Genomic DNA, 25,067 nt, shown 5'->3' with positions numbered 1-25,067 from the left:
GTGTGACTATTTTTGCTCTCTGGCCAATCAGGGCCAAGCTGTGCCAACACTCTGGAAAGAGTCATGAGTTTTCATTATTATCCTTTTAGCATTGAGTAAGTATCCTTTCTGTATTCTTTAGTATCCTATTCTTTAATATAATATAGTATTATAAAGTCATAAATTAGTCTTCTGAGAACATGGAGTCAGATTCATCATTCCTGCCTTTGTCAGGACATTTCCCAGCAAATATAATACGATGATGCCTTTTGGTGGCATCTAATTGAGGATATTCAATGCACACTCAAACCCCAGTCTGAAGTCCTGGTCAAGGTACAAAAACCTTTTGCAAGCTGTTTCATTAAGCAAATCCAGAAAATATAACTTCTTTGCTGTCAGCCTCTGTGTCATAAGAGACCATGTTGTACAGTATAGTTATTGCTGAAGACTAAAACATGCTGGGCACCAGGCAAGCACAGAAGCAACTGTACAATGGGTTAATGTCCATCCCATTAGCATTTCCAGACAAGGAACTGAATTTTTTCTTTAATTACCTGGCACAAATAGAACTGAACTTAGAAATATTCAAATTGGCATTGCAGTGTAGAATTTAATAAGTGGTATAATTTTATTTTGTCATGAAATGAAAACCATAATGCCACTGAAAAATCCTGTATTTTCAATGTTATACACGCCTACCTTAATTTCACAGGAATAAAAAGTAATATTCTAACAATTTCTTTTCTCCCTGCCCTCAATTAATTACACTTTTAGGAGGCCAAGATGAAACTAAGTGTTCAGCCAATGACACAATGCATTTTTTGCTCACAAGTTCCCACATCAGACTTTATAAAAAGAACTGAACTTGTTTTCAAACAAATTTTAGCTATTAATGGAGTTATTCCTAATAATCTGAACACAGAATTTTCTTCTGTTTCAGCAAAGGCTTAAGTTGTAAAAACAGGGTGGTTGTAACCTTGAATATGAGTGCACAATCCTGTCACTACAGTACTTTTTAGCACACAGATCCATCAGACTACATCTAAAATCACCCATCTTGTTCATAAACTGCTGCTATCCATTAGAGGGCAAAATAAACACACCTCATTAAAGGCAACTGTAACATCAAAGACAGAAAAATTAAAAGCTCAAACACAAGTAGGAATAATAACCGTACAGATGGAAAGTATTTTCAATATGAGGATTTAAAAACTGGGTACAGGTAAACAACATGACATTCCCAAAAAAAGATGAGCAGTCATATGAACAGCTTACTGAAAAGACAGATCTACCATTGGAGACTTTTAAGGATGATTTAAAACATACCTACAGAGTAAGTAATCTCAATTTATTTGACTAATTCAAATGCACCTAATCTTCATCCGGAATTGAATCTGGTTTTCCTTTCTTACTTTCACTGAAGCCACTACTCAAACCCATAAATGTAATGAAAACAGAAGAGACACAGGAATGGGCCCAGTAACATCCAAACATCCTCATGCTGTCCTATGCTTTTAGAATAATTACTGGTAAACTACCAATATTGGTAGGTCATAAACATTCTTTCTTCACAAGTCTAACAGAGAAATTTCGCACTTCCTTAACAATTAACACGGTTGCAAAACATGAAATCTGCTTTGGTTGTTTTTTTTTTTCTGAAAGATCAGAGACTGTCCTCAACTAAAAACAGGAAGTTGGCAAGGAAGTCATTATTCCTAAGGACACTAAAATAAAAAATAAATCTTTTTCTTGTGTGCTCATCCATGTAACAAATAGGTAATTTTGGAGTCAGTCACACATTTCTCTCCTGCCTCTTCACCTCAGCTTGAGGGAGATTAGTAAAGACAAATGTCTTTCACCTCTATCTCCTGCAGTTTAGAGAATGAGCTGCCTTCCCAGGCCGTTGAGCAGTCAGACAGAAAATAACATGTGTTGGTCTATGTCCTGTGGTCACCCCAGTTTTGTCCCTGCAGTGTTACCAACCAGCCTGAGTATTCAGAGAACTCTGTGTGGGACTCTGTCCTTGGGACTGCACACACTAAGGCACTGACCTACAAGCATCACATTCCCTGTTCTGTGGAACATGGCTCTGTTCAACAGGGATAAACAATATTAAGAGCTGCATGTTTTTATCCTCCAAAGAATTCTTAACACAGTCTGAAGAGGCAAAGATACATAAAGCTCTTACAGTGTTAGACAAAGACTTCCTTGATGTGACAGGGATCATGGAGATTGAGTGCTCCCTCATGAAAGCAGACAGTATTGCTGCCTGCAGAAGCAGATTTAACAAATAACTATGCTTGGGAAATAAAAATAGAACAAAATCCTTCTGTCATTTGGCAACTATGGCTTACTGAGATTTTGGTTGTGTTCCACACCTCATCCCCTCAAGAAAAACTTATTCAAAATAGCCCTCGTACACTACACACATATTAAATGAATCAACTATGTGAAAGTATCAAATACATGCAATTCCCACACTAAAAGAATAGAAATTCAAATCTGATCTTCTTAATTAAGAACTCAGAATCCAACAAGTTCATTAGTATGAAAATAAGGCACTAGAATATTTTTTAAAGTATTACTAGAATAAGGACATGTATACCAGACACACATCATTACAATTCAGGTGAATTTGAAAATACAATTATTGCTGTTTAAATTATTTGCCTATATTATTATTACTTGATTATGCCTTGAAATTTTAGCCCCAAACTTTCCAAACACCAAGGTAATCTTTTTCTTATTAAAACATCCAATTACTTTCACTAGTTCCCTGAAAAAGTTTGAGAAAAGCAATAAGGCATTTTAGCCAAAACACAATGTGGTAATAATTAGTAGGAGAGTAAAAAAACGGTGGCACTTTTTTTGGTAACTCCTGGGAAAATATAAAGAGCTTTCCATGGAGACTCTAAGGTCAGAAAGAGGGAAAAGTAATGATGCTTGCTTAGAACAATGTAAAATTATGTCAATTTAAAAAGCAGGTTAACCCATTATTGCAAATAACATATTTCTGAAGACAAACATGAATATACACAGCATCTTACCTGTACAGTAGGAACATCTGTAAATGCCTTAATAAAATCATCCTCATCCACAGCTCCAGCTCCTCCTTCTTTAGAGGAACCTAAATAAACATAAAATACTGTTAAACAGGATGTAATATACATCAAGGTTTGAAATCTCTTACAACCATCTTTCAGCATACCTACTTTCAAACATTTAATACATCTTACAAAAATGCTGCATTTTTGTGTAGAATTGTACATCGTGTGTAGAATCACAAGACTTTGAACTCTGACTTCACCATAAGAAAAAAAATTACCTTTTTTTTACCCCAAATGAACAATTCCAAGTAATTTCCAATTTGACAACTTTAATGGTGCAATAATTTTTATTTTTGTGTCTAACTGGAAACATGTTTTATATAACAATCCTCTAGCAGCACTTTGCATTTGATTCTGAGACCTGCACCCTGACAATAAAAATGTTCTAAAATAAACCCCCAAATTTCCAATTATTTACCAGAGCAAGAGCTATTTATCACTAAATGGAAATCCTCAGGATGAATTTTCATCTTAGCATTTGTGCTTTAAGTAATCAATCCTGAAAGTCTGGGGGTTGATTTTTGTCTTTTCCATATGCTAACATGAAGCTAAGAAGTGTGAGGTACATTTCTTAGTCTTAAGGTTACAAGATCTTCAACAACAAAAGAAAAGACACAGTGAGGAGAATTTGCACTGGAGCAAAATCTGAACTTCAGTGACCTTATTTTCAGACCTCTCATGATGGAACTATTCTCACATGACAGCCAAAGATGCTCAGCAGAAGGACCAGGGAAGAATACTGACAGGTAACCTGCTGGTTTCACACTGGTAAACCTTGCAAATTTTATTAACATCTTGTCTTAGAAGCTAAGACAACTCTAAGCAAGAAAACTACTTGAAAACAATGTCTGGATTTTGCTCTCCTGAAAAAACTCAGTTTATCAAGAAAGCCCCCTTTTTAAAGAAATGAGCTCAAGTTTGCTATCAAATCCAAGGTCATCAAATCCAGGCTATGCTACAAGTCTAGAACTCCAAGCACAAGGTGAAGCTTGGAAAATCCTTAAGTATCTTCAATAATTGCATCAGGAAGGTAGTATGACAAAACATATTAACCATATGGAATCAGTCCAGCTGAACATTTCCTTTCTGAAAGGAAAAACATAATCTGTCATAGCAAATGAGCATTTGGGAACAAGTGCCTCTTTCAGAGTGAGGCCTACAGGGTAGATGGCAGAATGTCCTTCCTAACTGGCAGAATGAAATGGAGGCATCACACAGAGGAGATACATATTTCACTAACTACAGAACAAATAAAAACCATAAAGAAAAAGCATTTAAGAGGCTGAATGGTCAACCAAGAACAAAAAGCTAGGAATTCTTGATGAATCAAATTTTTGGTGGCTGCACTCTAACAACCATGGTTCACAGTCCCTGATCACTTAATTCTAGTGAAGGAAATAATGCCAGCTGTCTTTGTATACATGTCCAGTTTGGAAGCACCAGGGTGCACTACTTCTTCAAATTTGGTGGCAAACTTACTAGATCTCAACACTGCCTTGCAGAATAAGATCTCTCATGTACCTTTGTGGCTCATTAGTGTAAAAACACAGAACCTGAACACAGTACCTGCAGTATGATACAGGAACATCTAATAGATTTTGAGTGCCTTAGCTCAAGGATGCTGCAAAGAGATGCTGTACACAACACATTTCAATGTGTGTATCTCCAACACCATCTGTCACAACTGCCAGTGGCAGCCAGAAGAGCAAAAAGAAACTATAACCACCTATTTCTTCTCCTTCCAGAAAGTAGAGGGAACAAACCCTTCCATAAAGTTAATGACCATTTGACCAGCTAAAAAAAATGAAGAGGGAAAGATTAATTTACACCCAGAACACACCCTTCTGCCACACAAACTTATACAGCTCTTCAAAGGGAGAATATCCTTGTCAGAGCAGAATTTTGTGGATAGACACCTTGAAAGAAATAATTTGGCCCAGAGGCACCACGTTAAAGTAGGTGGTACAAACAGCTGCTTAGATGCTCAGATCATCACCTCATTTGTCTGTCCATAAATACTCTGACATTTAAGGAAGTCTCATAGAAACAAAATAGAGTCAATACACAATACCTAGTCATGAAAACAAAATAGAAAAGTAAGGTTATAAAAGTTCTGTATTATTATTCAGTTACATAAATACAAAAATACCTATGCTAACACAGGGAAAAAAGTACTTTGCATTCCCATCCTTTACTTACCAATTTTTTTTTTCCAGGGAATAAACTACAGAAACATTACAAATTGACACATACAGGCCATGAACACAAAAATACAGAAAAATGTTTGGGTTTCAAGTATTTCTAGCTCACTGCTGTACATCATAAAGATTAAAAGAAGAATAAGTTGCCCTTGCAAAGTAAGCACATGCTGTCACCTTCAGTCTACCCTAAAGTATCCCTTTTAAAATTAGGAAACAGCATGTGTTTCATGACAGATATTTCTAGCACCTGAACATCATCCAGTAATGCATCCTGAGGATTAAGGAAAATCCTTTATCCAAAGAATAACAATTTTTTTACTTCAAAAAGAGAAAGAAGAGGGACAGACTACTATTTAAAATCCATTTGACGTAGTCCAGACACAGAGAACTCTCCATCTTCCTGAGTTTCAACAACTAATTCACATCTACAAACCAATCTTCTTTCTCTAAAAGCTGTTTTATTATCTTGATGACTGGTAAAAAAAAATTATATGGTTCAAAGTTAACTGTAAACCACATTTCACTTCTATTTCACTGATCCTTCTCCTCAACTACATGATGGCATATGCATACCAGAACAAAGTATGAAATAACTTTTCTTCATATAGTATAGAAGTCAAAAGTCCACACTGCTTAAAGAGGAAAAATACTGTTCAATTTTTCCCTTTCCCTTTTAATCTCTCTGTAAGTATTTTTACCAATTCTGTTTACCAAGTCACTGTTTCTGTAGAGACAATCAAAAATGACAGAACTCCACCTGCTGTTTCCCAATTCAGGAGAAAGTATTTTACTGTGCTCACAAGATACATAACAGTCACACACATGCAGATGCCTTCAAAGGATCTCTCATGCTTTTGTAAGGCTTGACTCTCCTCCACAAAAGCAACACCAGAGCTTTTCTAAATTCTCTAAATTTCAGACAGTGCTGCCTCCAGACCCCAAACTGATATATCTGACAGAGCACACATATAAACTGCTTTGTTGCTTACCTTCTCAGACCAAGCTTGTGATTACAAATTTCTTGTATCTCTCTCTAGTATTAATTCCTTCCACTGAACAGTGCCTGTTCAAGGCTCCCAACAGAACACACAGTCCTTTGACCAAATAGGGACAAGTTCAGCCACTGCATTCCTAAAGGCAAGAACACTATAAACAATTCTAGGGGGCTTTAACCCCACTGCATTTTTAACATCTTTAAGTGCTCAGCACACAGCTAAAATTCAGAGCCGCATCAGCTGGGTAATTATATTACCCTGTCTTTGGACTTGAATCCAACTAAGCTTTTTTTTCAGCTGAGACTGAGAAGAAAAAATTCTCTCACAGAGAGGAAGAGAAATATACGCAAGACATTTATCTGCATTGTTTGTTAGTTTTCATTCCTAACCTTTACTTTTTCTTGTCCTTCAAGCCTTCTAGTTAGACAGACTTTCAGAGAGTCCTGGAAGCCTCAGTTCCACTTCAAGAAGCTGGTGAGGATATACCAAACATAACAGACAGACATGAAATGGAAACGTATCACGGCACCTGAAGCCCCTCTCAGTTTTACAGTGGCGTGGTGGGGGTTTGATAAGTTTCTGTTTTTTGTGTGTGCATTTTCAGGTTTGTTTTGTTTTTTAAACTGAAGCTCAATGAGTCTAGAAATGGAAGCAAAAAAAAAAAAATATCCCTCACTTCCTGCAGACTGCTAACAGAGATGACACTTTCATGAGTTAAAGGTCTCTAACACTTTGCAAGGCCCTAGGAGTCTTTTTTTGGAAGCAGGTTTATTCCAGTCATAAGGCTGAGTTCAGCACTGGGAATAACTCAACACCAGAAAGGGTACTGTATGCAAGCAAGGGAATTACCCAGCCTTTTGTGAAATCAATTTTTTCACCCAGGAGTTAATTCCTGTGGTTGAGTTCTTCCACTCTTCAGACTAAAGCACTTGAAATACTTCCAATATATCACAACTTTGGAATGTTCACTTGCTCTACTGCCTTGATGCTCTCCCCAGTATTATCTACAAATCTGTACATCATGGGATGACAAAACAATATGGAAAAACAAAGACGCTGAATGTGATTTGGGACTTGTATTCCTGTTTTCCAAAGAGAACTGCTTATTCAAAGCATGCCTAACTGTTAAATAAAGTACACAAGTGCTGGTCTGAAAATACAAAAGAAATTGCTCCATTTGTATTTGGTAGCAGGCCTTGACTAGTCAAATTGATTTTTTCTACTTTCATAAGTCTTTCGACAAAAATTTCCAAAAATAAGTTCCCTGTGAAAAAAGGGTACTTCAGGGTATAGAAACTCAGGAGTAACAAATACTCTAAAACTCTGTTCCACTTTTTGTTCCTAAATCCTTTTCTCAAAACATTTCCCTAACAAAATTTAACTATTTTCTGATATAACATGCAATCACAATTTAACATTAGTAAACTCTGAAAGGGATACTGTTTCTCAGATGCCTTCTATCGATCAGAAATCTCTTAACTGTAGGCAATTATCTTATTTAAAACATACCTAGAGTAAAATTATGGGGAGCACTTTTTTTTTTCCTGAAATACAACAAAATGTTTTGCCTTTGTCTCACCTAGCTCAAAAGCTTCATTTCTTATCTATCAGAGACTGAAGCAAAAGATGCAGCTCATTCTTAACTGAAAGAAAAAATTACTGTTACCCTTTTGGCTTTGTAGGTTAATCAACAATCAGCTGTAAATTAGGAACAGACAGCAGCTTCAGCTCTGCGTGGGATAAATGGCCAGGATAAGCTCAAGTACTTACTCAGCTTTTCATATAATAGGTGAACTGGCAACTCCCACTCACTCCTACTGACCTCTCTCGTTCTAGCACTGGGACAGCTGAGCACTAAGTCACTAAAGGGAGGGGCTAAACCAAGAAGAAAATAAACCGGCCAAGATGAATAGTTTCACTGAGCAAGTTCCCTAGTCTGCCTCACTGTGGGGCCATACAAACACCAAAGCAGCACAATCCAGAGCTGACTCAGGATACAAATGAGTTAGAGAAGACAAGGAAGGAAATTAGCCCAGGCAGCTTAAAAAAATACAGCTGCTGAAAGTCTAAGTACAGGCTGAGGGGAATAGAGCAATACTTAAAATGAACTCAAGGAAGGACAACTGCAGAAGCTACATGGTGAAATGGACAGCCTCTCTCACAGCAGGGAGTGGAGTGCATCTAAGGAAACTGCTGACACCAAAGAAAGATAAACAAACAAACAAGCCAGTGCACACACACAAACTATAAATAATAGATCACAACAACCCTATCAATGACGAAGGCACAAAACCTAATTGTTTCTTCAGCATGATACTTGCAATAATAACCACATTCTGTTCCCAGCCATAGTGAGCAGATGTTGCAAAGGTCATATTTAATTCTTTGAATGTGCATTCTGTTGTCTGTTAATCTCTGTAACTGGGATTTTTCCTGAATCTTCTGTAGCTCTCAGTCTTTGCAAAATCTTTGTTTATCCTTGGGTCAGGCCTTGTTATTTACTTTTAAAGTGGTATTTGTTGGGGGTCAAGGAAGGAAATTCCAGTGCTTCATGATCTGAATTTCAACCTCTGAGATAGCAAGAGTGACTTTTAAGGCAATGACTGTGATACACAGTCCTCCTCATGTACAGACTGATCTCAATCTCAGTAACTCAGAAAGGACTCTCTTTATCTTTCCAGGTATCATAAGATTACAAAAATAGTCTAGAATAGCATCTTTTCGTAAGTCTGGCTCTGTAAAACAGGAACTAATGATCAGAAAACTGGCTGGAGACTGAGAAGTTTTGAAAATTCCCTTCAGGTTTTAAACTACTGAATTATCTAAAGCTATCTGATACACTGTGCATAGAGACCTTGTTGCTTTAACAGATTCTAACATTCTAAATATTCTTATTTGCATGTTTCAAAAACTGATCTGTGAACTTCAACTGACAAACCTATAAAAAACCTCCCATACAACTAGCAAATAGGTATTCTTCAGTCTCAAGTATCTGCATAAAGCACAAAGGTGTTCTTTCATCTTCATGTGACAGTCACCTAGTATATAGATGCTTTCAGCTTGCCTTAGGTTAGGAAAACATTTGAAAGCAATAAAGAAGCAGCAGTTGCTCAAGTAAAAACCATTTGGATCAACATTAGACAAGACTGTTTTTTTAAACAAGAACCATAGTTTCAGATAGTTATACTGGTAAAGCCTACAGGATGGATATAATTAGACCAACTTAGATAAAATTATGTTAGTTTAAGTAACTTGTACTGTCAGCATCACTTACTGGCTTTGCTATACAAGTTAAGAAACAGATCATGCTGCTAATTGCCACAACTCTGCCAATAGAGCTTTGGGGAAGACCAAACCTGAAGTTGAACTGCCTTTGACAACGACACCCAGGCAGGCAACCAGTATCAGCAAACCCGTTCAGTTGCTCCAACACACGCCACTAGAGTTTTTGAAATGAAGTTCAGAAATATGTTTTAAAATCATCAGATACAACACTAACCCAAATGAAAACCCAAATGAACCTTCCCCCCGCCCCGCCCCCAGCAAAGCCTTCCTGTTGTTTTTAACCAGCTTAGAAAACAATTCAAGTGAGTAAGCAGAACAGAAAAGCGTTCACTAGAAAGCCCACTTTAAGGAAACTGACAGATGAATTCTGTCATGTTCAGCCCCAGTGACTGACACTCACTCTGTACTGACTTGTCCACCCCACTTCCTCCAATGCCAAAAGTCATCACCCGTGAGGCACACAGAAAGTCATTCAAACTGGAACAGCAGCATAAACTGAACAAAACAGCACAGTATCTTGAAATACCTTTACAATACCTTGTATTCTTTAATTTATCTGCCTTGTTGGAAATTTGGCAGACACAGTAGAGACCTTCCCAAAACAGCCTACCTGTACTGTGCCTGTTCCATTAAAACATTCCTCTTACATGCCAGAGACATTGCTCATGAACACAAGTTTCCACCCAACAAGTGAGTGTGCTGTGTCTGAGGGCTGAGATGCTAAGCAGAGCTCTCCATGCAATTATACATCCCATGAGAAAACAGGAGCAGGAAGGACAAGCAGAAATTAGGAGTGAGCTGCACTTACAAGGAAGAAAGTGGTGCCAGATTTTCAACTATTAGGATAGCACATCTCAAGCCTTAAGGTGTGACATGTTAATCAGGTACAAATACAGGACTCCTGTACTAAGAGGAAGCACAAAATAATTCTTAGGTGGACTGAAGATGACAGCACCAGCACGTATATGGTAAAATTTGAAGCTGCTCTTGAGCATGCAAATTCCTTTGGAATTATGTATTGAATATAACATGCTGCAAGAAACTTAGTCACTAATGTCTGAAGCTGATTCCTAACACTGAATGCATAGTTTCAATAAGTTTAGCCTCAATTCCTTTGTACACAGTCTCACAGGTATAAAAGATTAATAATATTAGCTGTTCACAGACACGCTCTGGCCATCAATTCAATTAATAAACATCTACCAAGCACACAGTAAATAAGAATATTACAAAACAAGGAAAATAACAGTGCTATACTTAGCACAAAGTTTAGACAGCACACATTAGGTAAGAGCAAAACTTGGACGTGGTAGAAGACAAGCAGTTCCTCAAGCAGCGAGAACAGAGATGCCTGACTTTTTAGGCTCATCTCAAATTGATTAATGTTGGTTTCTACTCAACTGGAAGCTCATGCAGTCATCTTTCTATTCATGCACAATGTTCACGCTCCCATGGTAATCTTTCAAAGCACTCATGTATTTCTTTTCCCTACTGGCACTCAGCTTTCATAAATAATTAAAAGGACATACATATGCAACCCTGGCCCATTTGTTCCGTTTCAACAGGTGAGTCTGGAAGTTAGGCTAATTTTATGAACATGATAGCATTAGTCTTATTTTCAGTTTTTAATGTAACTTCCTAATAACCTATTTACATTTTACTTTAATTTGATACTAGTTTTACATTTGAATGGGAAAATTGTACTAATTATTTTACATTACAGAAATTACTGAGAGCATGCAGGAACACAAACAATTGGTTTGTACCATCTGTAATTCCGATGCCAAAACAGAATGATTTGAGATACTGTGATGTAATAGTTTCAGTAATATAGAATTTTCATTACCGTTGTCAGTATCCATTTGTGTATTCCATTCTGGAACAATTCCAACAGACACTTTAATAACAACAATTTACACCACCTGTCACCACAAACTACACAATTACCATTTTTACATGTTCTAGATAATACATGTTGATCTTCTAGAAGTTCACTAGGGCAAGACAGAAGGCTGAAATAACTTCACTTTGAAGTGTTGTTTTTTCTCTTATACTGTAAAAAACATTTAATTTATACGTTCCAAAAAATAATTTCCAACACAGGTGCAAATACTTCCATTACAAAAATAATTTCCATTCCCTACTTCTCTGTTTGAAAGCATATACCATTGTCAAAAGAAATGAAATGGGTTTCTTCAGCCTCTTCTCCCACACACCACCCCTATGAAGAGGAATCACACCTGCTAATCCACAAAACAGCAATGCAGGAATGTTTTGGAATGGTTGTCTTTGCTTACTCTTCAACACAGTCACAGTCCATAAGGGCTCCAAGCAGCAGGGTCAGCTGATTTTAGTCCACTTTGCTCCTCCCTCCTTCCTCTTTTTTCTTCTAGTTTAAATCATATGAAAATACAAATTGCTTCCTCTTCCTATTGCTTGAAATAATCAGCACTCAGCGTCAGCAGCTAAACAAGGGCTGGGTTGTCTTCCTTATTCTCATCACTGTCTGGTACAACCATGATTGCCAGTAGGATGTCTGGGACAAGAACCCCAGGCAGAGATGTCACAAGCAGGCTGGGCTACATCTTGTGGTGTGCTTTTATCTCCAGACCTCTTCTTTTGTGCTCCACTGGTACTCTCTCCCTATTTTACCCATTTACAAGCTGATTTCTAAACTATGAGCCTTTTGAGAAAAGACTGATATAATATCATGCTTATACCAACATAATTAATCCTACAGTTTAACTTCTGAAACTTCTGAAACTTCTAGAAATTCACTGAAAAACAGGGTAGTATGAACTATTACTTCAGTGACACACAGAAACCAGAGAGGCTAATGAACAGTGTTAGGGACACATACACATATTTTCTGAAGGTATATGTAAAGGTGTGTGTACATATATATATGTATATTCATAATTTATCATGTTTGTTTATTTTCATTCGGTTGCCTTATTAAGGTGGATTTTTCAATCCCCCGGCTGAAGAGAGCTGCAAAGGAAGGTATTTGCTACAGGAATGGAAATCCCAGTGATTGCACAACCATTTATAATGTCCAAGGAGAACAGAGCACTGATCATATGGAAGGGATCCCTAACATCAAGTGCCATTCAGGAGAATAAACAACAACAAAATCCAGTAACTCTCAGAGAACACAGAAAGCTGAAAGTTCTCCTACCTCCCTGAACTCTGTATTAGGTTAAAATAGCTGCAGTTCATGATCATAGGATTGCAACCCAGCAATTCCATGGGCAAGGATCTCTTGGGATGGAAGCTAATTGACATTAACTGTGGGGAAAAGGAAGCAAACAGGCATTCTGTAACAAATTCTGTGATGCAGACTCTGATACCCAAGGCTAATCTCTAAGGCTGCTCAGAATGACAAAAAGACTTTTTAGCTGGGATGTTGAAGAAAAATCCTTGAATTTCACGACCACCCAGAAATCAAAAAGGAAAAAAGGTGCCACAGAATGCTGGGGGTGCTTTGCTGACTAATATTACCTCAGAGCAGCTTTCAAAGGGCCAGGTAGAACAAGGAAAACCAAAAGAATCCTAGTTTATTTTAAACAACAAAGAGAGCACTTTGGAAATCACTTAATGAGGGCTAACAAGAATAACAGAGGAGATATTCATGGACTTCAGAATTCGAAATTAAAAAAACAAAAATTCGTGGGCATTGATTATTATGAATTCTTTTGGTTTTTGTACAAGTGAACATAGAACTCTCTTGAGTCTGGAGACAATCGATACAGTGAGCAGGAGTCTATCTTGTTTCAAGTCCATTCACTAACCTTGTGTATTTACAGTTCCACAATTACAGAAGCACTTCTAACACAAATGTTTCTTAACTACAGCACCTAGTTCTAATGAGGTTAACTTCAACTATCTTTCAGTCTCAAACTTGCTTTATGCAGGGCCTTTTCATTTAAACTTTGTCCTACTAAAGCCTCTAAAGGCTTCAAAATGCCTTCTGCTAGGAAACCAAGCCAAAAAAGCAAATAAGCACCATTTTAATACTTTTTAACAAAGTATGAAAAGTCTTATTAAGAAGGGGAAAAAAGCATAATGACAGATACAATAACGAAAGTGTAAAGCAATAACCAATACATAATATTGCCAGCCCGCCAATGCACTAAAGATTAAAAAAAACCCCAATGAAATACAGATAAAATATACCATGCAGTATCTTCCTGCTGAAAATGCTGCAAAAAGTATGAAGTCCACCTTGTTTCAAATTACAGCACTAAGACTAATGCTCCAGCCCCACAGAGGTTTTTGTAAAAAAATTCAAAAGAAAGTTAACAGAAATTTCAGTCATGATTATATTTCATCAGCAAGCATTTCTTCCAAAGGCCACATGGCTCTCTTGAGGAATCACCATTTCTACATTTAACCCATTTTGAAGACTACTGACCTAAACTGACATTTTGGGAAAAGAGAGGATGCCAGACTTCTTGTTAAGGCAGCCTGAGGTTTGCTACCCACACTTAGATTACATAAAGCTTCCAAATGGTATACAAGCAGGCAATTCCCTAAAAGACTTGGAACAGGGCTTTCAAATTTGCAAGAGAACTTGCCAAAGACCTATGAGAGATCTTGAACAGCACAGGGAGAGGAATATAGCTCATTTGGCTGACATGAACTCAAGCCCTTTTCTACTGTAAATTATGGTCTTCCTTACCATTAAAAAGCTTCTTGAGCCATACTGCCAAGAAAAAGCCCCTGAGTATCCAATTTCTGCAAGGGCAGGACACAGAGTGCACATCCTCAGCAATAAGAAGGCTTTAGAGCAAAGAGCTATTTGCAGAGGCTCTACCACCTGAATGAAGAGCTGAGAGCAAGTGTATCAGAAGTAAGCAGATCAGCTCTGTGCTTGCTGGCAAGGGTCTAACTTGGCAAAGTGTATCGACCATGGAATAAGAAATATGCCAAACAAAGCACTGCCCCATTAAGAGGAAGACCTATCACTTCTCATTCATCACTAACAAGAAGCTCAGGGTCTGAACATCTCCAAGCAGAAAAGCCAGAGGAGAAACAGCCTGCTGGATTCTTTACTCCCAGGGCAGGAAACCACTGTGGCTGCCTGATCTGGTACTTTTTTGGCAAGCTGTCTTCAGCAAGCTTGATCATGCCTGTCAGCAAATCCACAAGTTTTTCAAACCTTCCCATCTCAACTGCTAACAGGAAAATGTCTGACACAGTCATTCCCAGCACAAGGAGAGAGAATTCCAGGCTGAGTAGGACACTGCTATTACTCACATAAGACCTGTTTTACCTGCCTTCCTGGACAATGATGTTGCACTTCCAGTGCCACCAAAGTACATTTCCTACAATAAAAGGAAAATGCCCAAAACAGTGAGAAATTATTTTTTTTTGAATATCAGATGGGTCCTTTCACTTGAACAGCATATCTGGGCAGTGGTGGAATTACCCATTTCTTCCTTAAGAACTATCTCCATGACATATATAATGAAAAGCCAAGCTCACAGGCATCTGAGGTATAATTCAGCAGGTGTCAGCAGGCAAGAAAGCCAGAGGCATGGCTAAGGAGTTCAATTTTCTTAGCCTCAAGACAGGGTAGCCTCAAACTCTTTCTGGACCCAGGGAAAAAAACTGTACTTTGCCACCTACAACTCATTGGAAAATACTCCTTTGTCAAGCAACATCCTATGACAAGGATCTCTGGGATCCTTTAAAATATAAAAGGCAGTTAAACTGAATGGAACTTGCAGTAATCTCAGCCTTTGCTCAACACAATTTCTATCTGCACTAAATTCTGCCTGGTCACAGAAGGCTGAAGAAGAGAAACTGCAGTAAAAACTTGCTTCAACTGCAGGTCACTTCCATGACTGGAGATTTTTGTGGAAGGGAAATAAAAAGCAACACAGTTCAAGGAGCTGCTCCTAGTTCTTCCTCCAAAGCCGAATTGCAACTTCTGAAGATGGATTAATGGGTATTTGAGAGTCAGAGAAAAGGGACAAGCAGGACCAACAGGTGGCAGAAGCACGAGGTGAGCAGTGAAAGCCTGAAATACCCATCCAGTGCTCATGAGGAAAAGGCGAGAAATGGCACGCCCACTGACTACTGACTTGGAATGCAGTGGTGAGCACAAGGATGTGGGACTGGAGGATACAGCAGATTCTTACTACATCAGCAAGAGCAAACAACTTCCAGAACTGTAAATGAAATCCATGGAGATGGCAATTTTGAGGCTGGAGAAAAATCTCAGGTGTACTTTAGGCACCTGCGAAGTAGATCCTACAGAAACTGGATGTGAAAGACCATCAAGGATTTGTTGCAGCCATAAAGATCCAGGAAGTCTCTAGGATAAACAGAATAGGATGACCTAACTGGGCTCTCCAAAGACCATGGCTCTCTGTGGAACAAAGGTTTCTAAAACCAGCATTTTGTCCCATCACGACAGTGTGCCTCTAGACACTTCTCCTGTTCTTGCACATGTGTCAAGCAGTCGTTTCTGACCACTGTCAGATGGGAATGTGGGCTGCCCAGGCCTCTAGTCTGACCTTGTGTCATTGTTCATATGAAGATTATTACAGGAAACTCCTCATTTCTGGTAGAGACTATGACCTTATTGTTAAAGAAATACATTTGGCTTCTACACTAATGTTCTTGATTAGGCTAGGAGATGCAGGATTTGTAAATAATGTATTAAAATTCTGACTACAGACATCCTACAGAATGAAAAAAGAAGGGAAATAGATTGGTATGTAAACACACCCCAATATTTTCCTCAGTTGAAAGGAGATGGTATAAAGCAAGGAATGACCAAAGTACTCTGGTTTTGGCATGCTTAATTTTAATTTAAGTTTGGCAATATAGGAAAAAGAGAAAAAACAATGTACTAATTTTTGGGGTTTTAATCTGCGTTACTACTGTATTTTTAGATAAACTGAAATATCAGTGAGTGGTTATTCTGTTCTTATGCCCCTTCACCTTGTATCTCCATGTTTTTACTGCAGAGCATGTAAAGTGAAAGCCTACATGTAAAAAAAAAAATTAAAAACCATCTATATTTAGTAAAATATTAGTAAAAGCCCATATTGAAATAAACAGGAATCCTAAGCATTCAGTTCTGGTACTATGCATATTAGTCTTGCATGCAAAAACCACCATGCTTCAGGTTAAAGAGATTACATTATAATTAGTTATTGATTTATATTTACTCATTAATAACACTTACTACGTGCAGTAATAACAACAATAATAAATATCAATGAGATAATTTCCTTTATGGAGTCTTTTAGGTGGTATTTTCTGATATATATTCCTATCAATTCTCAGCCACACTATGACAGTGTTGATGCAGTCCTATGGAAATCTTTTCAATTTATTAGGAATTCTTAAGATTACTATTGAAAACCAATAAATTTTCAAAACATCAGCTGTATCTTAGTAATGTGAAAATACTTAAGGCAGCTTATTAGCCATGCAGATTTTCTTCCAAATTCTATATTTGCTTTGCAGATCACATATGAGATTACATGAATAGGAACATGGAAAAATTACTCTTACAAAAACCCCTTACTAAAAGAATCACTTATTCATAAAAACCCTGTACCTGAAGCATGGTGTATTTCCACACAATTATATATTTTTTTTGAATGTGTACATGAACCATCAAAAAAGCAGCCACTTCTTTAACAGTAAACAGTTGCTTTTGTTAGGCTACCCCCGCCCTAAAAAAATGCGGATTTCCCTGTTCTAAGATCATAATTACTAAGCATTCCTCATACACTGCTTTAGAGCTACACCATGCAAAAAATTCCTGCCAAGGGTTTTGGCCCTCATTTTTTATATTTCACAACCAATTTCACAATACTGACAGTTAAAAGAATAATAATAAAAGTCATCCAGATGTAACACACACCTCTGATGAGGGCTCTGGGTGATGGCTAATCCTTTCTAGCCATGTGAAGCAGTGCAGACCTACAGTAAAAATTTTATCTACACAGACCTTCTCCAGAATTTCACAGGATATTTATATATACAATAAGTGCAGTGTGGATTCCAGCAGAGACACCCATACATATATATGCATATAAATATATGTATTTTTTTTCCATTCACCAACATAAATGCTATCTCCAGACATTAATTTTATTTATAATACAAGAGACCTTTATAAGCTCAGTGTACACTCACAAAAACAGACAGATATGCACACACCTTTCCAGATGAATAATTACATAAAACAGGGTCCCTTACTGTTCTCAGCTCTGCAAAAATACTGCAGTCATGAATTAAACATCACCTTGCAAAGTTCTCTGTTTTGTGCCTCTCTGGCAAGGTTTCTGGGAACACTGATTAGAATCTGAATAGCTTTACATTACCTCCAACCTTAGGCCCACCAGCTGATCCCGGCTTTCTTGCACTGTTTGAAGGATTTCCTGGCTTTTTAGGTGCCGGAACCTTGAAGGCTGAAGCAGCTGATGATGGCCTATTTCCATCCACTGACTCTTCATCATCAAAGCTTTTGTCTAGGAAAAGATATGTTAAATAAAAACAGAGCTGTTAGAATGGACATATTTTCATTTCCTAACAAACTATTTTCCTTCACATTTCACAGAAATTCACAAAATGCATAAATAAAAACAAGTATTTATCAGTTTGTGCTGTCTCTGATCTAGGAATAAAATGACAATGGGAGATAAACAGCATTTTCCACATTTCACATTCTTATAAAATATTATTTTTGGTTCATAATTAACCACAGTAGAACTAAGCATAAAATAATGAATCCTACACATCCACTCCCACAAAGGAAAAATATCTTTGCACAGACCAAATTTTTTTAATCATTTCTTGATATTTTCCCAAAAGGAAAGCCCTTAATATAATCTCTATCATTGCAGTCTACCGAAGAAAAATGCTTCTCCTTTTCCTTCTTTCACTCATGCATGCATTTTCTGCTACACATCCTCCCACAATGTGTCTAACTAGCACTCCCTGTCTCCTTCCTTCCACCCAGATTTTTCAACTTACAATCACAGATCCTCTTGCAGATCAGCCGCCTCATTCCTCTGATAGCTCTTCAATCCCCTCGCCCTAGCACGGACCCAGCACCTCACATGGCCACATGCAGTAAATTCTTAGTACCAATCAAAGATTTGATCAAAATCGGCTCGCAAACACCCAAGATCCACCACTGAGATTTGTGCCGGCATCTTTCTCTCCCTTCCCTGCACTAGGTGCTGCACAACCAATGAGCTGCAAGGTGACATCATCTTCTGGGAGCCAACGCCAGAGGAAAAGGTGAAAATTCTCCATGCAAATAAATTCATTCCCACACATGGTATTTGCCACTATTCCAATCCTTCGTTTGAAAAATTAGACAGGCAGACAATATTCAGAAAGAGGGCTTGCACTCCTCTTTCCTATAATTTCAGGTTTGTGTATTTTTAATCATGAAAGAAATTCATGCTTAGTGACTAAACAGTCTCAATTCAAAATACTGTGCCTTAAAAGAACCCCAACATATTCCAACAGTAGAACATCATGTTTTCCCCACCCACTTAGGGAAGAAGGATTTATCTATAAGCTTGAGCACAGAAAACATCCAGCCTATGGTTCCTATAATAAATAAAATGGGCGAGGCTGAGACACAGCTGCACTACAGTAATGAAAAACCAATTTAGCATATTACCTGCTCTAAAACCTGCCATTTGTTAAAAATATATATATATATTGCAAAACTTCATCATCTCTGGAATGGTTAACTGTTTACCCTTTGCTAATTCAGTACTTGCTCCTAGGGAAATGTCAACTATATTTAACAATGCAGCCTCCCAGAGGAAGGCAGCTTACATTAAAGGGTATAGCAAGGTTTTGTCCAGCAGCACTGGCAGCACCATCGAACGTCACAACACCCTGCATTTAACGTGTCCAACATCACTGCTGCTATAGTTAGCACATTTTCCTAGCATTTGCCAAAAGCTGTGTTTTGCACTAATGAACCTCCATGATCAAAGAAACAAACCATCACAAAAAAAATATGGATGCATATTACCAATTTGCATTAACATTACTTGCTCCTCTCCTATAAACACTGTTTTTTAGGTGGATCTTGCTAAGAGTAATTGTTTGGATCTGTAAACTCTCCGAATGGGAGGAAAAGGCATCAGCCTTCCCCCTCACTGTCCTGTGTGTTGCCATGGGAACAGCACTCCCGCTCAGCATACGGGCTGAGCCAGAATACATTTTGATTCCTGATGCTTTTACTCTCACTATCTTAAATAGAACCAGACATCAAGAATTTGAGCAAGGAAAACCACTAGCACAAAGGCTAGATTAAGTGAAATTACTTAAACACTATCATAAAAGGGTAAATGGCAAGGGTTTGTATCTAGGATACCTGCAGCATTACAGGTAATTTTAAATTAGAAATATCTTTGAACAGCATGATCAGATCAACACTGACACGTGAGCATGGAATCATGAAAACAGACTAAAAGTGAAAACAGGCTTTGCAAATAAAAATGGTTCTATTGCTGCACTTTCAAATCTGACGAAGAAACAGGCAAGACTTTCATGCTACTACCCAACAGCTCTACAATGCTGCACTGATATGCAAATATTGCACAAGCCTTTGAAACAATAAAGTTATTTGCAATACAATCCTAAAAATAGAAACTAAACATTTGCTCATTTATGCAAAATCTCCTAATCAACAAAAATCTAGACAACCCCAAACAACTGTGTACTTTGGGAACCAATGACTCAGATAAAATAATTTTATTTTTACCAAACAATTCATTATGAAGGAGTATCAAAGATGGGTAATTTTAGGAGTTACTGCTCAACCCCAAAATGTGCAAACAGAATTCCAGAAAAAAAATGCAAAAGCAAATGTTTCGACCCACTGTGTATATTAGAGGACACATTAAATAATCTTCTTGGTAATACTGTCAAATTACTTTGCCTAGTTAAAAAATATTTTTTCATACATTTTAACAATTGTTAACACTGCATTAAAAATCTACACTATGAAATAGTTTTATACAGTTTTTCAGTCCACATAAAACTCATCTTTTTAAAATAAATGCCTATTTTTCTTAAGATACGCAGAACTGATTGAAGCCACTGATACATGGCTGTTCTTAACCAGACTTTTCATGGTTTATGTTAAAATAAATTTAAAATTGCTGTGCTGTTACTTGAAGTGTTCCAAAATAACAGCACAGTACCATAAGCATGTAAAATTAATGGCTGAAAAGGATCTGTTTGAATTCTATTAACACTAAAGTGACAATGCAGCTGAGCCTCTTTTGTTCTGGATTTGTTTATTTTTTAAATAAACATAAGCAGGAAAATTTCTTACTGTCTTTTAAAGAAACCAGAGGTTTTCCCCACCCTTTTAGGCCTTTACACTTTTGCTTCCCTAGGATTTACCATCAAAATCCCGAGTGAACTTTAGGGACATTCCAGTTTCAGAAATATGCCTTACACTGTGAAGATCCAAAACCAGAAGTCTGTATTTACAGCACTTGATGAAAACAGAGCACAATACTTGATCCCCTCCAATGCAGCTTCCATGTGCTCTCACTCATCTGCAATGAAGCACTAGCTGGTAGCTCCTGTAAAAGCATTTCCATGTACTTCAGCATGGAGAAGCCCAGTTCCAGTTGTAACTGCTGCTCCCCAGGGCATAATCAAGGAGCAGTTCTGCTCAATCTGGCTTTACTATGAGCCTTTGGCTGGCCAGAGGAGCAGGGATGGAGCTCCTGAGAGCCAACACAGAGCATGGGGATCACTGCATTTCAGTATCAAACTGTGCCTCTGATGTTAGTTTTATGCAGTCTACAAGCAAAATATATCTCTATAAGGAGAAGTCATAAAAGCCTAAATGTAACTGGTAATTCAAAACAAAGCCATCTGATAGATACAAACATTTTTCATTCTAAAATGACTGGATAATTTTCATTCTAGGTCATTTTAACACTTTCAGAGTATCAAATTTTACATATGCAAATAGACCTGACAGCTGAGAAAGCATTATCCAAACAGTGTTTTAAAACAAAGCTCCAAGGTACTAAATATAAAAAGCTGTATGAATTGCTAGCAACCCACAGAACATATTAAAAGCAAAACACAATAAACCAAAGACACTGAGCCTCAACATGTTCTTGTACTTGATATACAGTATTTTAAACCATAGTGCATAGGGAGTTTTGGAGGTAAGCACACTGTACAGAGAAGAGCCTGGAACCTTGTACTGCCAGAAACTCCTGAAGAAACCTGATGAGCACCAAATGCTCTCACTCTGGTACAAGCTCTCTTCCAGAAGAGCAACTTCAAAGCAGGGAAAGAAAAAATTCAAGAAAAGGTTGTTTTAACCTTCACAAAGCTAGAACTCAGGATCTGAGCAGTATAAATTTTCTCTTCTAATGGCAGGTAGATATCTGCCCATAGGGGATGCTCTGCAGGTACAGTGCACCAAGTGAGCTGCTATCAACAAACTGCTGGGCATTTCTACAAAATTTCTGAAGAACTGTCTAAGAAATCTTTCCAGTAAAAACCCACCAAACCAACCTGCAGGACACATCAGAACCTAAAGTCCACTACACTTTCAGATCTTATGATTTACCAAAGTTATTTGAAGATTAAATTCATGCAGACAGACCAAAACTTGAACTATCACAGAGCATTAAACACTAAAATTCTTAAGAAACAAACTATGTCATTTGAACTAAAAATAAACAAAATCTATGTGCTATCTTCCTTGCAGCATTACTCTTGGGGGCCAGATCACAAATGTCTAGTGTATGTTTTCTGAAGTATTCAGAGAGATCAAAGCATAAACATTTATAAAGAAACTTGACATTCAAAGAACATTCTAGTACTCCCAATATTTTAAACTCCAGAATAAACTACTTACTGTGATTTGCCTATACAGCAGTAAAGGTAATTATGTATCCAGTAAATGTAAAGATATATCCATTGACAAGGAGAATCTAGGGAGAAATCTAAAATTTTCATATCCAGAGAGAAAAAATATTTCATTTTCAAAGAAGATTAAATTAGAATACCTTTATTGTTACTGCAACTCAAGCCTCCACCTTAGCTGGTTTGAAGAATCATATAACTAATGTGACATTCTGGTGTCTAATATTTTGTAAGTCATAGTCAATAACAGAGAAATAAAACACAGTATCACCTACACAGCAGTGCAAATACAAGCTCTATATTCTACCTGTGCTACTCAGCACCAGGAAATCAAAAGTTAACTGACTTAAAGGAGATCCTCAAGTGGCACCATGAGGGTGAAAAAACTGGATCCCCTGCAGTAAAACTTAACTAAAGCTGGCAATAAAGGCAAATCCAGATACTGTTTTCAGTAGCAACATCTTACATATCTAACATAACTAGGGTTGTAAACACCAACTTGCAGTATTTTACTGTAGACTGACAAGAGTCAAACTAGAAAACACAGTACACTTAATATTTACATATTTAATAAAACTGCTTTTAAACTGACTTCTATTCAAAACAATTGTATCAATTTTAGTTCAATAACTGATCATTATAAGCTTTGCCAACAAATACTGGTTTTTACCTACTGTTAACACTTCCTCTTTCACATCACAAAATATTTATGAGGACAACTGCAAAATCCTGCCTAAGCAGAAAAACCCCAAGTAGATGAACTCTTTTAAATTTCCCAGTCACTCCCCCATTCTGTGCCTACCAAGACACCCACCCAGTCTCCCTTCAGTGACTTGTAAGCAGAGACTGCATCAATTACTTGGAACATCTGGGACTGGATCATTAGCTCAATTCCAGATGAACTGGTGTGGCCCACAACAACTTCTGTCAAGCATGAAAATGAAGCCGCAAGCGCTACACATGCATCAAGTTAGCTGATCCCTCTAATCCATACTTCAAGCCAATGCCCCACATCATTGAGTGAGAACTTTATCCCTTACACATCAGGCATTTCATACAGCCCAAATCTGTTTGTCCTGACACAAAGGACAGGATTCATTTGCCTAAGCACAGTCATCTAAAACCAGTTTAGACAGTCCTGGGCATCCTGTCTGGCGGCCAGCTGACATTCCAGAAGGCCACAGATCTCTTGCAGTTCTTGTGATCGTGGTCACTGAGGATCCTGCAAGGCACCTCCAGTGGCACCAGACTGTGCCAGCAGCTCTCTGGCCACAGAGAGCAACAGGCACAACTTTCCCAGGCATTGTCCTGGGGAAGGCTGTGAGAAGATCAGAGAAAAGAATAATAAACAATTCTTATCTTCACCTGCTGCACCTGTTGAACACGTGGAATGTGTTATGGAGATTTGTTTACCAAAGGGTGGTTTCTTCATTGGCCAATGGTGATGGTGTTTGGAAGGAAGGACCAGTTGGGTCCACCTGTATCGTGACTGTCTGTAAGGGCAATGGGTTTCTTAATAGGTACAGAATAATAAAGTGATTGATCAGCCTGCTGAGAATCATGGAATCAATGCTAATTACCCAGCTGGGGGCCCGTGGTGACACCAGACCTCTATGGCTGGACAGATGAATTGCACCTAAGAAGCTTCAGATCTACCATAAAGGCATCATTCCTTGGCATTCTCCCCAGGCCACAGCAGGTATTGGGCTCCTAAACCATTGGGAGACAAATTCTCATGCTCAAACAAAAGCTGCTTCCCACAGTGATGGAGCATGGCTCTTCCTGGGACAACAGTGGAGGCACAGAAGTAACGTGAGGCCATTATTGATGAACTTAACTTTACTCCTTTGCTCCTCTTTGCCTTCCTGAAGGAAGCAACTGTACCAATGATAGTGCTGGCAAACGGTTCTCTTCTGTGCAATACATGCTGATGCTCACCAACAAAATCTCAAATTCCCACCAGAAGAGACTTCTTTTTCTGCAGTAATCTCACAAGGGATGGGTGAGATAAAAAAATACCAATGAGAACAGTGTTTACAGAACAAAAAAACTTGGTTCAAAAAATCCCCAAAGTTCTTAAATGTAGATAAACTTATATTCTTTCACATGCTATTTTTTTAGGCAGTTCCAGTGAACTGGTGTCTTCAAAAAAAAAAAAAAAAGAATCAAGAAGGCAGCAAGTAAGGGGAGCAAGAGTCAGTAACAGGATTAAGTCAAATACTTATCAGTTAGATTTTGCTGTTGATCTGATCTCAAATTTTAATAAAGTTCCCCTAATTTTTCAACAAGCGAAGCAAAATACAGCTCTCCTACAGTCCATCAATCAGTTACAGCACTGAAAGAGACTCACACCTGCTTTTGGGGGAAGCTGTATGCATTGATCTGTTCTGCTGTATGCATTTGATCTCTTTTAAAGTATGACCCTCAATGAATAGGACAAAATAAAAGAAGGAAAATGAGGAAGAAAATACTAGACCTAACAAACATTTTAAAAAAAGAAACATTTAGGAGTGGCAATGGCACATGCCACAGTAATTATCCACATGTAATACAGGCATATTCCAAAGACATTAGTAGTTTATCTATTCTGGTCCACA

The 25,067-nt window shown here is 37.8% G+C and overlaps 1 protein-coding gene across 19 annotated transcripts in view; it reads right to left on the bottom strand.

The window, feature by feature from the left end:
• Window positions 1–25,067, bottom strand: part of CLASP2 (cytoplasmic linker associated protein 2) — a 146,286-nt gene that overhangs the window by 70,003 nt on the left and 51,216 nt on the right. For 14 of the 19 annotated variants that reach the window (XM_054273698.1, XM_054273700.1, XM_054273702.1 and 11 more), the window contains 2 exons: window positions 17,919–18,065; window positions 3,027–3,106 (listed from right to left, as the gene is read on the bottom strand). In XM_054273698.1, coding sequence (XP_054129673.1) covers window positions 3,027–3,106; window positions 17,919–18,065 — 227 coding nt within the window. Of the gene's footprint in view, window positions 1–3,026; window positions 3,107–17,918; window positions 18,066–18,570; window positions 18,776–25,067 lie in introns of those variants that run through there. The other 5 variants (XM_054273710.1, XM_054273718.1, XM_054273713.1 and 2 more) reach the window with 1 other exon arrangement.

This window comes from Melozone crissalis, unplaced genomic scaffold, assembly GCF_028551555.1.
Source record: "Melozone crissalis strain CALT ecotype California unplaced genomic scaffold, PUWL_Pcris_2 ptg000016l_1, whole genome shotgun sequence".
NCBI lineage: Eukaryota > Metazoa > Chordata > Aves > Passeriformes > Passerellidae > Melozone > Melozone crissalis.
The sequence above is the reverse complement of the archived record's forward strand: the minus strand, read 5'-3'. Positions and strand labels throughout refer to the sequence as shown.